The following is a 15957-nucleotide window of genomic DNA, read 5'->3' on the forward strand; positions in this document are numbered from 1 at the left end:
AGTGCTTGTGAAGTTCCTATAGAGCTCTCATTTGAGTGGGTGTACCATATATAGTTAAAAGAACTAGAGTAGGGCAGACAGGATGGGTATCCCATGGAAACTGGAAACAGATGGCCTCTCTCATTTCACTAATCACACCAAAAACATTCACATTTAATGATGGTGTTCTAATTGGTGCTTGTGATTCCAGTAATGAGCAGTTTCAAATGTAAGGTGCCACTTGGGGCCAACATCAGAGATTTTCCCGGGGAATTTTAGCCAGTAGTGCTAGCACTAGGGTTGAACACCCAAGAGTCTACACTAGTCAGAATAAAGTGGGTCAAGTTTGAGAAGAACAGCACGTGTGTGATAAACGCCTATTGATATTTAATAATGATTCAGTAAGAGGAAGACATTAAGGAATGGTGGAGAGTGTGCTGTTCTGGACCTCGTGTGTTCTGTCTGGGCATTGCCCACCTGTGGTTGCCAACACAGCCATTATTTGGATGAGATTCTGTAGATGATAGTTGTGGACACTGTCATACCACCTTTCATACTGGTGGCTATGGGATAGTAGAGCACACTGGGACACACTGAATTGGCATCACACAGTGACTAGGGCTTCGCTCTTCGGCTGATTCCTTGGGTGAATCACTTTACCTTTGAATATCTGTGAGAGAACTGGAATAATGAAACAGTAGCTTTACTGAGAGAAGCTAGGGCCCGACCCCTGAAAGCTCAGGTCAAGGGAATGTGTTCCACTCACTTGTGTGGAGCAGTGATAATTATAAATGGCCTGTGCTGAAAGCAGCTGTAAGTGGATGAGAGCCTAGAGCAAGGTTGTAACTTCTATCTTTTATATGCATACCCTGCCAACCCCCCCCCTTTTCTTGATATGTTTACTAGCACCTACTATGTGCTCTGCTAAATCCTGTTTTATTGAGTGCTGGGCCTCAAACATGAATCCAAATTATCCTTGCCTTCAGTGGCCATTCAAGTTGGCTTTCTTCTGGCCAGGAGGGTGGGCAGCTGCAGTTGGGGCCACTCTAGAGAACAGAGACCTGAGGTGAGCCAGCAGACCCCAGCCCAGCAGAGCAGACAGACTCTTGGGGAAGCTACTGGCACTTCCTATATTGGCCCAGTGAAAGTCAATGATTGTCAGTTAAGGATACCCTAGGAGGAAGTCTCATCTTGGGTGGGACTTTAAATGTTGGAGTCTGTATTGTCTGATTGACTAAAATATGTTTTGTTTTGCTTTTAAACTGACTGTGCATTAGTACCAACTGGAGATCATTTTTATAATTGCCATTTATTAGACTTACCCCAGAATTCGTGTTCAGTTGTCCTTGGGTGGGGCCAGGGCATCACCATTTTGTTTTTTTAAGAAGGTTCCTTGGGAATTATGGTGTTTGGAGAATCACCAGGTACAGATGAGTGGACAGTTAAAACAACAGGAACAGACATCTGAAGTTGGAGAAGAGAGTTCCTTATTAACACAGTCGAACACACCGCTGGATGCCATCTTCCAGGGTGGAATTGTCTGTCACCTGTTAGCAGGTCCTCTATTAAAGAGGGAACTAAGTTGAATCCCTAATTATAAGTGTTGAAATAACTTTATTCCACCTGAAAGGTTGAAATGTACCCATTCATCAGCTGTACCCAGCTGCAGGTGCCCACACCAGTTTCTTGACTTTCAACAGATTCTATTAAGTCGGATCCTATCTGAGGTGATTATCCTATGCTCAAAAATGAAATTAGAATATTAAAGTGGTTTAAAGATTCTTTAAAGACTGCTTCTGTCTACTAGGCAAAGGATCCACTCTGGGTTGGTTGAAGAAAAGGGAAATGGGGTCATGGAGATGACAGATAACCCCAATCACTGTGAACACCAAATCCACAAGATTGGTAGAGTGCTGTCATCTTCAGATGTTAACCAAAGAATTAAAAACAAAATAAATTAAGCAGCATAGTTGAGAACACTATACATGACTGTGTGATGAAATAGTCTTGTTGTTAGTTTCTCCTTGGTCCTTCTTGCTTTGAAGGTCAGAACAGCCCCTGGGTTGGATCCACTGCAGTTGCTGCTGCTTCCTGCTCTGCAGCTTTAGGCTCAGAGCCTAACTTTGGTTGTATCACTCCAGTAGGGAGCCCTTCCGAGCAGGGGATTCCAGGGTGATAACTGGGGCTGGGGAAGGAGCAAGTGCCCATGCATCTCTGTGCAACAGAAATTTCATATTTGGATGTTTTTGCTGGTTCATAATAACTTTTTTTGTCCTCGAGTGTGACAGGAGCATATCCTGTGAGTTGTTCAAAGTTTTAATTAAGTGAATACTCAGATGAGTAATTTGCCCTTGGGTAAGCTGTGCAGCTCAAATTCTGCTCTACCAATTCTGCCTCAGATTCTCCTAAAATACGATGTGTCTGGCCTGTGCAGTTTCACATGCTGTCTCTCTTGTCTTGTGCCTCTTTCCTCATGTCCCTTTCACCTGATTCCCACTGGCTGGTCATTTTAGAATTAAATAAAAGCTCTCCTGCCTCCTGAGATCTCTCTGTGCAGCTTCAGAATTAGTCTTGTCTGAGCTGCACCTGTTTCGAAGCCTAGCACTTCTATATAGTCCATGCACTATATAGACCCTTCCCTCTCAAACACAAGCTCCTGTGGGCAGAGACTGAGGCACATTTTTGGGATCCCCATACCCAGTATTGCACCTGGCGTGTAGTAAATGCTCAATAAAAGACTAAACAAAACTTTGGTTGAATCATTTACTTGTGATTTTTTTTCTATGAGAACTGAAAAAGGATTAACTTCTCAGCTGTTGTCGAAAATGAAAATAACTGTAATAAACACAGGAAAGTTATTCTGTACAGTTCTCATTGTGTTGTTCTCACTACAGAAGCTGCTGATTGAGAAGCTAATTGGCTTCTCTTTCCTCTTGTTGGAAGTTTAGGAACATGTATTTCTGTTTTGAGGCAGTTGTGGATACATCCTCTACAATGTTTAAGAAACAGTACTGATTTTGCCACCCACACATGTGTGTACATATGTGGGCACATACCCACATTTGGATTGCCTGATGGTTCCTATAGGACCTGAATGTCACTGTTTTTTATAAGCTGTACAGATAATTCTCATGTGGGCCTAGGGCTGAGAAGCAGAGCCTCCAGCAATTCTCTTATAAAGTAGAAGCATTCTGCTGTTAACAAAAAGGATTTTTGACACACCTGTGCTTTATCTTATTTTCAGAGTATTGTGAAGCTGTTTTGGGACCTAAAGCCTTTCCAATCAGGCAAATCAGTGACTGAGACTTTGCAATTTATTTCTTATTTAGATATTTTCTTAGGTTGGCTTTTTAAAATTTTAGTTTTAAAAAGATTTTTCAAAGATAAACAGGCTTTTGTGTACCTTTTATGGATTTTTAAGATAAAAATAAAATTTTTCCTTATTTGCATTAGGTCTTTTTTTTTAAAAGAAAGGACTATTTATAACCATACTGCTCACAAATTGCTTTTTTGGTTTTTCTTTGTACACACACACACACACACACACACACACACACACATACACACCAGTAGTAATCTGTGCTGTTTTAAATTGGCTCACCTGTATCATGCCATGTGGATTATGTTTAATTCCAGTTTATTCATTTTACCAGAACTCTGCACAGATCTGGGTGCAGGGCACATATGTATTTCCCAGCTGCATGTCACTGGGCACATGTTCAACTCCTGCATCTCAGTTTGTTGTTGAAAAGCAGGAAAAATAGTATTCATAGTGGAGGGGTTGCTTTAAGGATTTGGTGAGTAGAGGTGTGCAGAATGTTTAACACAGGGCTTGGAAGACAGCAAACACCGATGATAAACATTTGCTATTAGCCGTATATGTGGTTGCTGAAGTTCTTTTGCCACCAAGTAAAATAATGTGTGATGGCCCCTGATCAGTAGCTGATGGCCCTGTTGTGTTGTCTTTCCCCTAATCACCTCTCAGGTACGTTGTTGCCATTTCCTGTAGGATTTGTGGCTGTGGAAGGAATACAGCTTGCTCATCAGGACATGGTGAATTTAAAGGCTAGGGAAGAGAGGTAGGGACTGTCAATTCTATGGGGACAGCATGGGGGAGATTAGATGTGAGGGGTAATCCTCTTTTCCAGTGGGTTTGATTTCTGTTCCTTACTATACTCCTGCAGGTCTACCAAGGAACAAGGACTTGCAATGTCCCTCATGTGCATTATCATTTATTTAGAGAATGAAAGCTCTTAGTTATTCCTTATATGCTATTCAGCATTGTTATTCCCATTGTACAGATAAGGGCACTGAGGCCAAGAGAAGCTTAATAACCTTCTTGCATTCACTATTAGGTCAGCCTGATCCCAAACTCCTGTCCTTCCCCCTCTACCAAACTGACCATTTGAATGGGAGAAAAAAAAAAAAAACACCTAAATGGGCCAGTTTTAATAAACTGACTGTAAAAAGTGAAAGTGGAAGCAGATAAATTCCATGCTTCAGCTGTGAGATGGATTACACCATCAAAATAATTCCCCATATTTAAAGGAGGCAAATCTGAAGATGGAATATTTCAGTCTTGTTTCATAGGCTCTTCTCAGTGTGCATTCAGAAGTGCTGTTCTAGAACACTGGAATGAGAAAGGAAGGGGAAAAGTTGAGGGAATGAACGATTAAAATAATTAATTGGTAGCTTTCATCTGGTTTTAGTGTGGAAGGTTGGCCCTGGAGTTGTGGTCAGGGAGCAGGTGGCTGAAGGGGCATATGGTTTGTGGTTCTGGGCATCATAAGCCTTGCAAGTGTCCTTCCACTTTTATTCTTGACCTACTAGATTGCAGAAGTTATGCAGCATATTGCCCCAGAATTCATAATTGCCCCTTTAAGGAAGGAAAACAATGCACATCTATATTCACTGCTCTCTGTCTCTGTCTCTGTCTCTCTCTCTCTCACTTCTGTTAGGGGATTCGCATCGAAATGTCATCATGTGGCTGGACCACCGAGCAGTCAGTCAGGTGCATAGGATCAATGAGATGAAGCACAGTGTCCTCCAGTATGTTGGGGGCATGATGTCTGTGGAAATGCAGGCCCCAAAGCTTCTCTGGCTAAAAGAGGTGAGTGCATAGGGATGAGGGGAGAGTTCCACTCATCGTGGGTTTGTATTACCAGACACCTTGCTATAAAGTCTTCAGTGTTGGATTTTTCTTAGCAACCCTCTGAGGAAGGTTGATCCTTTTGTATTGATTAAGTTAAAGTTAAGTCACTCTGTTTTTTTTTTTTTCATTTTTAATTGGTGTATTATAGTGGTACATATTGGTGGGATTTGTTGTTACATATCTTTACATACACACAATATAACAGTATAATTTGGCCAATATCACTCCCCAGCACTTTTCCCTCCCTCTTCACCTTCCAGTCCTTGGTCCTTTACTTTACTGATCTCCCTTTGATCTTCATGAGACACCACCCCTCCTTTATTTTCCTTTTTCTTCTCTAGCTTCCACATATTCAAGAAAACATATGATCCTTGACCTTCAGAGTTTGACTTATTTCGCTTAACATAATGGTCTCTAGTTCTGTTCATTTCCCTGCAAACGATATAATTTCTTTTTTTCTTTTGGGTGTATGTACCACATTTTCCATATCCATTCAGCCATTGATGGATACATAGGTTTGTTCCAGTTTGGCTGTTGTGACTTGTGCTGCTATAAACATGGATATGCATGTATCAATGTAGTATGATGACCTTAATTCTTCAGTATAAATACCAAGGAGTGGTATGGCTGGGTCGTGTGGTGGTTCCATTCCTATTCTTTTGAAGAACCTCCAAACTGATTTCCATAGTGTTTGTACTAATTTGCAATCTCACCAACAGTGTAAAAGTGTTCCCTTTCCCCCACATCCTGTCCAGCATTTATTATTACTTGTATTTATTATATGGCTGCCATTCTGACTGGTCTGAGATGAAATATAATTTTAAGTCAGTCTGTTTCTGTGTGCTTAGTTCATGTCAGGCACTGTGATAGGTATTTTGCATGTTACCTCTTCAAATCCTAACAACCACCCAGTGAAGTAGGTTTAATTTATTTATGTTTGATAGGGGCTCTGTTTTGTAGACAACGAAACTAAAGCTCATAAGAGATAAACCACTTCACCCAAAGTGACACAATGAGTATGTGGCAGAGCTAAGATTTGAACCTAAGATTGGCTGACTCCAAAATCAATTTTTTTAAGACCCAGTACTCTGTCAAAGTTCAGAGAGGTTAATTACTATTCCCATTAGAAAGTGGCAGAGCTGGGATATAAGTCCACATACTCTGGCCAGACCCCCCCTTTTTTTTAAATACACTTTTAGCCCCAAATTATTCATCTTTGGCCTTGTTGACATTTGAGGATATCTCTTTCTCACCTCATCTGCCCTTGGGTTTCCACATCCGTGAGTGATCTGGTGATCCTGGTCAAAGTGCTTGCAGGTGTTCCCATTTCCAGATGTGAGGACTCCTTTATGAAGTGTGGAGAGTGGTGATGTCAGCTTAATGGTTCCCATTAGAGATGGATGTATGCAAAAGTTCAAGTCCTTTGGAACCTTGGGGACTTGAAAACCCCTAGGTGGTCTGGTGAACAGAGAATCCATCTAGTGAGCAAGACATGGGATGATTCATTCGCTGGCTCTGGGGTTGCAGGTAGGCTGACTCATCAGTTATTCAGATTGTGTGTGGAGGTGGGGGAACTTAAGGGTGCTTGCAAAGGTGCCCCTGGGTTGTCACTGGGGAAGAAGAGGGGGAAGGAAGAAGAGATTTATTAATCAAAGCAGGCTTGGCTTGTTATCTCTATTATAAGTTTTAATCTGTAGAAGGGCTATGACTGCTAAGAGTTTGAAAAAGGTTTCTTGGGGGTCAAGGGTTTCAGGAATCCAATTCTGACTCTATTGTCTGCATTGTGTGCCATGGGCAAGCACTTCTTAGCCCAGGCCTCCCTTTTTCCATCTATAAAATGAGAAAGTTGAATTAGATCAGTTTAAAAATCTGATCCAAATATATGCGGAAATATAAGTTGGCATACAGAACTGCTCTGTCCCATGTGTTTTATAGGCCCTGCTGGTTTAATGCTAAGAACCTTTGCCTAGTAAGCAGCATGGGGGAACTGAGACTGAGACGGAGGATATGTGGTTTCCCAGATACCTGGTAGATCCAGAATTTAAGTCCATGTCTCCAGGGCTCCATTCCTAGCTCATTCCATCATGTCATGCACTACTGAAATCCCTCTGTGAAGCATGACACTTGGGATAGGACCAGGAATGAGGACAGTGGTCTTCTTTGATGTGACCTAAACTTTCTGCAAGAAGAGAAATGGGTTGGATGCATTGCCCCTTTTTGGCAAGACAAGAAGAAGAGCTGTACTGAATTAAGTGAGGGGGATTGGGCAGATGGTCATGGATTCATATCAGAGCCATACTGAACCCCTGTTGTGTTCTTGGCAGCTCCAGCCATGTTTCAGGATCTGTAAGAACCAGGATGCTTGCCGCTTTGCATTTGAGATCCATCTACACTAAAGCCCATAGAAAATAATTAATTCTAGATTAGGGGGCAGTATTTGTGAACTCCTATGAGCATCTTCTATTAATTAATTTATTTTAAGAAATCAATTCCCTTTCAGAATTTTCTGAGAAAGGCTCCAAATATTGCCTTTCTACTTATTCGCCTACTTGAAGGTAAGCCTCAAATCCATTATATATTTTTTTTGTTGTTTTTGCTTTTGGTAAGCATGCACAGTAATTCCTGCAGAGAATCCCTTTGGTGTTAGCATGATTGCACATTCATAATTAAAGATATTTTAAAAATCAGTTTTAGTAACTTCTCAAAACCTGTCAGGATGGCTTATAGGATGTGCTTCCCAAACTTTAATGTGTAAATGAGTCACCTGGAGATCTTGTTAAACTGCACATTCTGATTCAGTGGCCCTAGGGCAGGGACTGAGCATTTGAGAATTTTCATATCTATCAAATTGCCAAGTGATGCTGATGTTGCTGGCCTGAGGACTTTTAAAACAACTTCTAGTTCTAAAGGTTCTGCCCTTGTACCCAGGAGAAAAGCATCCACTTGTGCAGAATCAGGAAAGGGCACCTTCTTTTTGATGCAGGGATGGGAGCCAGGGAAGTTAGATAGCTATAGTGGAGCAGTTCAAGTACAAATTCAAAATCAGAACATGAGATTCTGCATTCTAAGTTAATTGAGCTGTTATTTATTTACTCTTTATTCAAGTCTTAATTTCCTAATCAGAATTTCTAAATCCTGAATTCATTCTATGAACTAGCAAATGTGCTAGACAATAGGGCCATGGGGACAAAAAGGACTCAGCCTTATCCTAGAGGTCCAGAGTCCACTGTGTGCAGTGGCAGGGGCATGAATAATGGAGGGGAGGGGAACACCCACCAAAAGATAGACTAAGCATGGTGATACAGGGATGTGTAAAGTGCTTTGGGAGAAAATCATTTGCTTTCTCATTGCAAATAGTTTGACATGAGCTCCTCAGAATATGAGTGGAGGTTTTCCTAGTAGGGAAGACAGGAAGGATAGTCCAGAGAGAGCCCATGTCTACTAACAGTATGGGAATTCAGTCCCAGGGAAGAGCTGGGGGCTTTTGGTGGGTATAGTAGTTGGTAAGGTCAGGTAGGTAGCCTGGGTTCAGTTGTTAAGGGTTTATTTGGTGATGGATATTGGTTGAAAACCATCCACCCCCTTCTGGCTTGGTGGGGGGTGGTTAGGTATGGGAGAGAATGCCTTAAGTAACTTTGGCAAGGGTATGGAAATTGGAATAGGAGTGAGAAAATGTATAATAAGTTGTATTTTCTCACTTTGCTGATGATAGCAGGTTGATGGCTTTGCACTACTCTTAGGATAAATACCAAAGTTGGCAACTTAGACCAGATGGTGGTATGTGAGATCATTTTAACCTCCCCTCTCACCACACTGGGTGTCCCTAACCTTCTGGCTCACTCTGATCCATCCACAGCAATCCATTGAGAGTTCCTCAAACATAGTCAGCTCTTTGCTACCTCTCAGTCTTTACTAGAAAATGGCAGACTATACCCCTCCCTCATTCATCCTACAGTTATTGGATGGCTTGGTGCTGAGAATGGTTTTACGTTTTCAAATGGTCGAGAAAGAATCAAAAGAAGGATATTTTGTGACTCATGCAAACTATATGAAGTTAAATTTTTAGTGGCTATAAAGTTTTATTGGAACACAACCACCCTCATTCCTTCCTATATTGTTTGTGGCTGCTTTTGCTTTATAGTGACAGAGCTTAGCAGTTGAGACAGAGACTCTGTGGCCTGGGGAAATAAAAGTACTATCTGCACCTGTAGAGAAAATGTTTGCTGATCCATACGTTTGACAGTGATGTTTCTCCTGCCCAGAATGTTTTCTCTACTCACCACTGATTCCTCTTCATTTATATCTCAGCTTTATTCGTGCTTTCTTAGAAAATCTTTCTTGGCCCTCAAGTACAAAGTCTTAATTTTAAATTCTTAATTTTACTTCATTGACTCTTTCCTGAATTGTGAAGATGCCAGTTTGTAAGGTGATTCTTATGATGCTTGCCCCCCAACGTTATCATCCATAGATGAATGGAAATCATGTCCATTTTGTCTATTGTAGTGCGACTAATCCTAATCAAATGGCTGGCCTCTGGTAGCTGCTAAACACATATTTTTTTGAATAATTTGAGAGAGCAGATAATAATTTGTAGTCCAGGTGAGACCTAGTGAGGCCTAAACTATGGGATGGGAAGATGAGTTCCAGAAATCTCTAGGGGATTATACCAACAGGATTAAGAGACTGATTAGATGAGATTTGAGGGAGTTGGGCAGAATTTGGACTTCAGACATCTTAGGAGACAGAAAAGGTGTACTAGGACCACTGTGGCTCTTGGGCAAAGCCACTTGGGTCCTAGTCTTGCAATATGAACTTTTAATCATGTCCTTTACATTTAAGGTTTATGTGTTTCAGTTTGATGTATATCTTCTTAATAAGAATTGTCAGATAAAAGGAAAATTGCCATTTGAATTTTTTATAACCACCAGCAGTCTGCCTTTTCCATTTGGTCTCAATGATTCTGACTCTCATCTTAATGAAGGCCAAATGTAAATTAAGTTCGTCAGGCTGGAACAGCTGGAGTCACCTATCTTTATAAACATGAAACATTGTAGGATAACAAGGTACAGACTGAGGAAGGTCAGAAAAGTTAACAGGCTGATGTTGAATCTGACAGCTCAGTGTTAATGGAAGATAATGAATGGGGGCTTGGAGGGGAGATACTCCAATCTGACTTTTAACTCATTTCCTCTTTTTGCCATTGTCAGCAGAAAAGAAAAGAAATGGAATCTGTTCCTCCCACCTCCAGCCCCTGCCCCTGCCCCTCTGCATCCATTCGGCTGATAACATACAAGAGACTAAATGAGCCTGCTGGTCTTACTGTGCCTTTTCTGGTGCATGTAGAGTCTTTGGAGGAATCTGGGAGTTGGGTCCCAAGAGAAGTAGTCTGATGACTTCCTGCCAGCTGTGGAAAGGATCAGTTGAGTGTTTTGCAGTAGAAACTGTTGAAAAGAAAACCCTGCTGGAGATCAGCAAAACCTGGTTCTTTTAGTCCTTTCTGTGTAAGAAGCTTGGCCAGCTCATTTTTAATGCCTTGTCTGGTGTTATTCTTTCATTCTTCTTGATAGTATCTCATCTTTTCTCTACCTTAAGGTTTATTCTAATCTTTAAACTTAATGAAAGATAAGCAGTATAATTCCTTTCTTTAAAATCCAGTCTTCTTTAAAAAAAAATCAAAGGTGGAAACCATAATCTTTCTCAGTTAGTCTGAATAAATTTTTATGCATAGTAGAACTAATAAAAGATACTGAGAAACATTGGGAGATATAACAGATGTATAACAACAACAACAACAAAAATATAGGATTTAAGCTATTTACACTGCCCTTAAATCTTTCTCTATGTCTCACCAATAGTGAGACCTTGAATAAGCAAAATCAACTTCTCTGAGTCTCAGTGTGCTGGGCTGAAAGATGAGGATAATAATATCAAACTTGAGGAATTATTCTAATTTTGTGAGGTGACTGTAATGCAGCTTATATAGTAGATATTAAATACCAGTTTATTTTTTCAGCCATTGTGTTTACAAATGTTTTCCCTTACTGGTGGCCATTTCAGCAACATGCTACTAACAAACAAGAGAATTTTAAACATTTGAGTATCTTCCCTCATGGAGTGGGCCATAACAGGTGGGGTGTCTTTCTGTTTCACTAATAGCTAAGGGAAGCATCTAAACCCCACACCAGGATGTCAGAGAATCTTGGAAAGTAGACAGTAGAAGAGTATAAAACTTATTTTCAGAGGCATTCATCTTCTTGATCAGTCACATGTGATGTGTGATACCTACACCAAAAGCAGCCAATTTTGAGCTGAAAGTTCCTGATTTACTATCTTCTGCTTGTTTCCCTAAAATTTACCAAGCTTCCAGTTCCAGAATTGTTTTTAATTTTCATAAAGATTAAAAGATTATTTTATTATCTTCACATGGATCGTATGAGATAGATATATTTTTTTACAGATGAAAAAACTAAAGTTCAGAAAAGTGCAATGACTTATGTTCTCACACCAGGTGAGCATATGGGTATCAGAGCCCTGACATGGCTCTATTCCCCTGCCCACTACCTATGGAAGCCTATGAGGTTCAGTTTGGGAATCAACGATGGACTCTACCATTAAGAAACTGCAGTCTGATTAGATGAGAAAGATACAGATCAACTAAGCATAAGAACAGAATAAGAAAACAGATACAAGTAGGAGCTAATGTGTATATGGTCTTATCATATATCGGCACTTTCGTGAGTATTTCACTGGTGTTAATTTATCTAATGCTCATAGCTACCCTATGAAGTAATTATCTTTCACAGATAAAGAAAGAAGCATAGAACCTTTAAGCAACTTCTCCAAGGTCACTCTGATAGTAAGAAGCAAGGCAGAGGTTTGAACATGAGGATTTTATACCCAGAATGTAGGCTCATCACCATTTGTAATGCTACCCTGTGTGTTTGTGTGCCAGATTCTATGTGAACTGGTTCAAGAGAAAAGTTAGTAGAGGATTTGAGGCTGAGAATAGTGGGTGGTGGACTCGGGTTTTCATTTAACGCCTGTGAGTGTCTCCTATGTGAGACACTATGTGACAGGCACTGTGGTAGGCTTTGGGGATTCCAAGAAGAAGGAGAGAGATGAGGGCCATGGCTTCTAGGAACTTCAAGTCTAGTGCAGAAAGGGAGTAAATAGACCAAGAAATAAAGACATACAAAATAAATTTTGTTTTCTGGAAAATGCTATGAAGGAAAAACACAGATGAACAGATTTGGCATGGGTAGCACAGGTCTCTCTTGGGAGGTTTTGTTTGACTAGCATGATGTGATTTTTCAGGGAGGAGAAGCAGAAGATTGTGTGTGTGTGTGTGTGTGTGTGTGTGTGTGTGTGTGTGTATAAAGCACCTCATGAGATCAGCAAAGGAGGTCAGCAGGGTTGGGAGGGTCTGAGCAGGGCATGGAGTAGTAAGAGATAAGTTGGAGAAGTGGGCAGAGCCAGAGCATGCACAGCCTTGAAGCCCTGGACAGGAATTTAGATTTCATTCCAAGAGCAGTGGGAAATGGTTGATGGATTTTAAGCATGGGTGTGACACAATCTGTTTTATGACTTTAAAAAAATCGTTTGGCATATATGCTAGGTAGATAATAAATATTTGTATAGCAACAACAAAGTTTACATGTCGTGTTAAAGGGAAAAAGCTCCAAGACTGAATGTACAAGCTTATAAGTATATGTGGTTTAAGAAATTGTCCATATAGGAAGAAGGACTGACCACAGACACAAAAAACATTAATAATGGGACACTGGCCATGGTTGGAACAGTTTGCTACTGAGATAGCACAGTGTTCATTCTTTTATTACTTCTTAGTAATTTTCCATTAAAAAATAATCTGTCGTCATAGCCAGCCTTTCTGGTTGATACCACTTCATTATTTAGCAAGTGATTTTTTTTCCTTCTTGGGCCTACTTTCTCAAAAAACACTTCAGAATTTCACCTAAGTTCCTCAGTGACCCAGTGTTATCACCCCACTACACAGATGAGGAAACTAAGGCTTGGAAGGCTCAAGCAGTTTCTCCAGAGCCACATAAGGGAGGGTAGAGCCAGAATCCCCAATGAGTCCAATACACTGAGTCCAGCCCGATGACAGCTCCAGGGCTCTGACCAGTGCACCTCACTGCCTATTCTTAAAGGGCTCTCTTTCCTTCCCACTTGCCAGGGCCATAAGCTGGCAGCTCACAGGCTGATTGTGGCCCCCAGGAAAGTTTGTTTGGACCCACCCTATGTTTAGAGGCCCCAGGGAGAGGGGCAATTTCAAATTAATTTCCACCATTTAAAACTAAGAAATTTCCCATAAAAATCCAGATTTTCTGCTTCTTTAGAAAAAAGAATGAAGGGCCCTGGCAGTCCCAGTCCCACATTTCCATGTGGAAGGAGCAGGCTGGCACTGAGCAGGGGCTGCCCTCTCTGGAAGGGGCTGGGATTCTTCATTTCACAGAGGTCTCCTCCCAGGCTGCTTCACTGGTTTTCCTTTCCAACCCTCCCCTTCCAGGCATTCAAATTTGAGACCCAGGCTTTGGGAACTTATTCAAGGAATCCATCATTACTTTTCCTATAACAAATGCTTAAGGCAATGGAAAGACTTTCCAGATGGCAAATTTTTTGGTCAAAGGCTCTTAACGATTCCATGCCCATATGCTGGTATTATTTCACACCTCTGCGTCTTGCTCATGGGTTTCCTTTTGCCTGGCAAACAGAATAATTTCTTCCTTTACCTGAAGAACATACTAATTACTCAAGACTCAGCCTTCACCCACTCCAGGAAGCTCTTCTTAACTCTCCTTCCAGTGTTGACTAGGGTCCTGTCTTCTGCTTTGCTTATGATCATCTTCTGCTGATCACCACCCTGGAAAACATTATACCATAAGGCACCTTATTTATCTTGTACCTAGCATATAAGGCACTATTTAGCCTCTAACGTTAATAATTCAGTAAATAGTTTGATAGATGGGCAAATAGATGAACTTAGTAAATCATCTATGATGCCATTTTTGATTGCTAGGTGTGTCTCTCCAAGTTAAAGGTCTATTGCATGCCCAGCCTAAGTGAATTTCTCTTCCCATTGTGGCAAAGGCTTGGAGCATTACCACTCCTTTCCACCCAAGACACCCCCACCCCCTTGTCTGCAGTCCCATTACCTGAGTCTCAGCTTATTTTGTGAATGGAGTGAAAAAGGGCCCTGGGTTGCAGCAGAGACACTCCCCTAGGCCTCTCCAGGTCTTTGTACTTCTTAGTGCATACGCATTTTTACAGATGTTCCCTTCACCTCCCCCTCCCACCCAGGAGAATCTAAGACTCATCTACTAACTCAAAAAGCCTCTCTTTAGAATGTTTATGAGGGGCTGTCTATGTTGGGACTAGATTCCCACAGCTTTTGAGCACGGAGGCCGGTACAGTTGGCTGCCATTGGGCATCTGTTGTGGATTTTCTCCCCCCGGTGGTCTGCTCATAAACGGGGCTCATAACTAAACACAGAGTGTTGAGGCTAACATCCTGCGTTCATCTACCTAGAGCAGGAATCCTTTCCTTATCCTTCTTATATTTGCATATTTGATTTATGCCAAATATGTAAGGTATTTCTTTAGTTTTATAGCCCAACAAAATAATTTTAAAATGCAGACTAGGAAAAACGTGCTACTTTTTTTTTTTGTCTTTTCCAGTTTTTTTTTTTTTATTGTTGGTCATTCAAAACATTACATAGTTCTTAATATATCATATTTCACAGTTTGATTCAAGTGGGTTATGAACTCCCAATTTTACCCTGTATACAGATTGCTGTATCACATCAGTTACCCTTCCATAGATTTACATATTGCCATTCTAGTGTCTGATGTATTCTGCTGTCTATCCTATTCTCTACTATCCCCCCTCCCCTCCCCTCCCCTCCCCTTTTCTCTCACTACCCCCTCTACTGTAAATCATTTCTTCCACTTGTATTATCTTGTCTTACCCCTCCTTTCCTCTTATATGTAATTTTGTATAACCCTGAGGATCACCTTCCATTTCCATGTGATTACCCTTCTCACTCCCTTTCCCTCCCACCTCTCATCCCTGTTTAATGTTAATCTTCTTCTCAAGCTCTTCGTCCCTACCCTGTCCTTGGTTACTCCCCTTATATCAAAGGAGTCATTTGGCATTTGTTTTTTAAATATTGGCTAGCTCCACTTAGCATAATCTGCTCTAATGCCATCCATTTCCCTCCAAATTCTATGATTTTGTCATTTTTTAATGCATAGTAATACTCCATTGTGTATAAATGCCACACTTTTTTTATCCATTCATCTATTGAAGGGCATCTAGGTTGGTTCCACAATCTTGCTATCGTGAATTGTGCTGCTATGAACATCGATGTAGCAGTGTCCCTGTAGCATGCTCTTATTAGGTCTTTAGGGAATAGACCGTGCTACTCTTGATATGTAGTAACATTTAATAAATGCCAGCTTTTAAATTTTTTTAAATTTTATTATTATTATTAGTTGTTCAAAACATTACAAAGCTCTTGACATATCATACATTTGATTCAAGTGGATTATGAACTCCCATTTTTACCCTGTATACAGATTGCAGAATCACATCGGTTACACATCCACTTTTTTACATACTGCCATACTAGTGTATGTTTTATTCTGCTGCCCTTCCTATCCTCTTCTATCCCCCCCTCTTCTCCCCTCCCCTCCCATCTTCTCTCTCTACCCCATCTACTGTAATTCATTTCTCTCTCTTGTTTTTTCCCCCTTTCCCCTCACTTCCTCTTATATGTAATTTTGTATAACAATGAGGGTCTCCTTCCA

The 15957-nt window shown here is 40.9% G+C and overlaps 1 protein-coding gene across 5 annotated transcripts in view; it reads left to right on the plus strand.

The window, feature by feature from the left end:
• Positions 1-15957, plus strand: part of Fggy (FGGY carbohydrate kinase domain containing) — a 394333-nt gene that overhangs the window by 32016 nt on the left and 346360 nt on the right. For all 5 annotated transcript variants that reach the window (XM_026382510.2, XM_026382499.2, XM_026382516.2 and 2 more), the window contains one exon: positions 4938-5089. In XM_026382510.2, the coding sequence (XP_026238295.2) occupies positions 4938-5089 (152 nt within the window). The remainder of the gene's footprint in view (positions 1-4937; positions 5090-15957) is intronic.

The sequence above is a fragment of the Urocitellus parryii genome, chromosome 11 (genome assembly GCF_045843805.1).
Source record: "Urocitellus parryii isolate mUroPar1 chromosome 11, mUroPar1.hap1, whole genome shotgun sequence".
Lineage (NCBI taxonomy): Eukaryota > Metazoa > Chordata > Mammalia > Rodentia > Sciuridae > Urocitellus > Urocitellus parryii.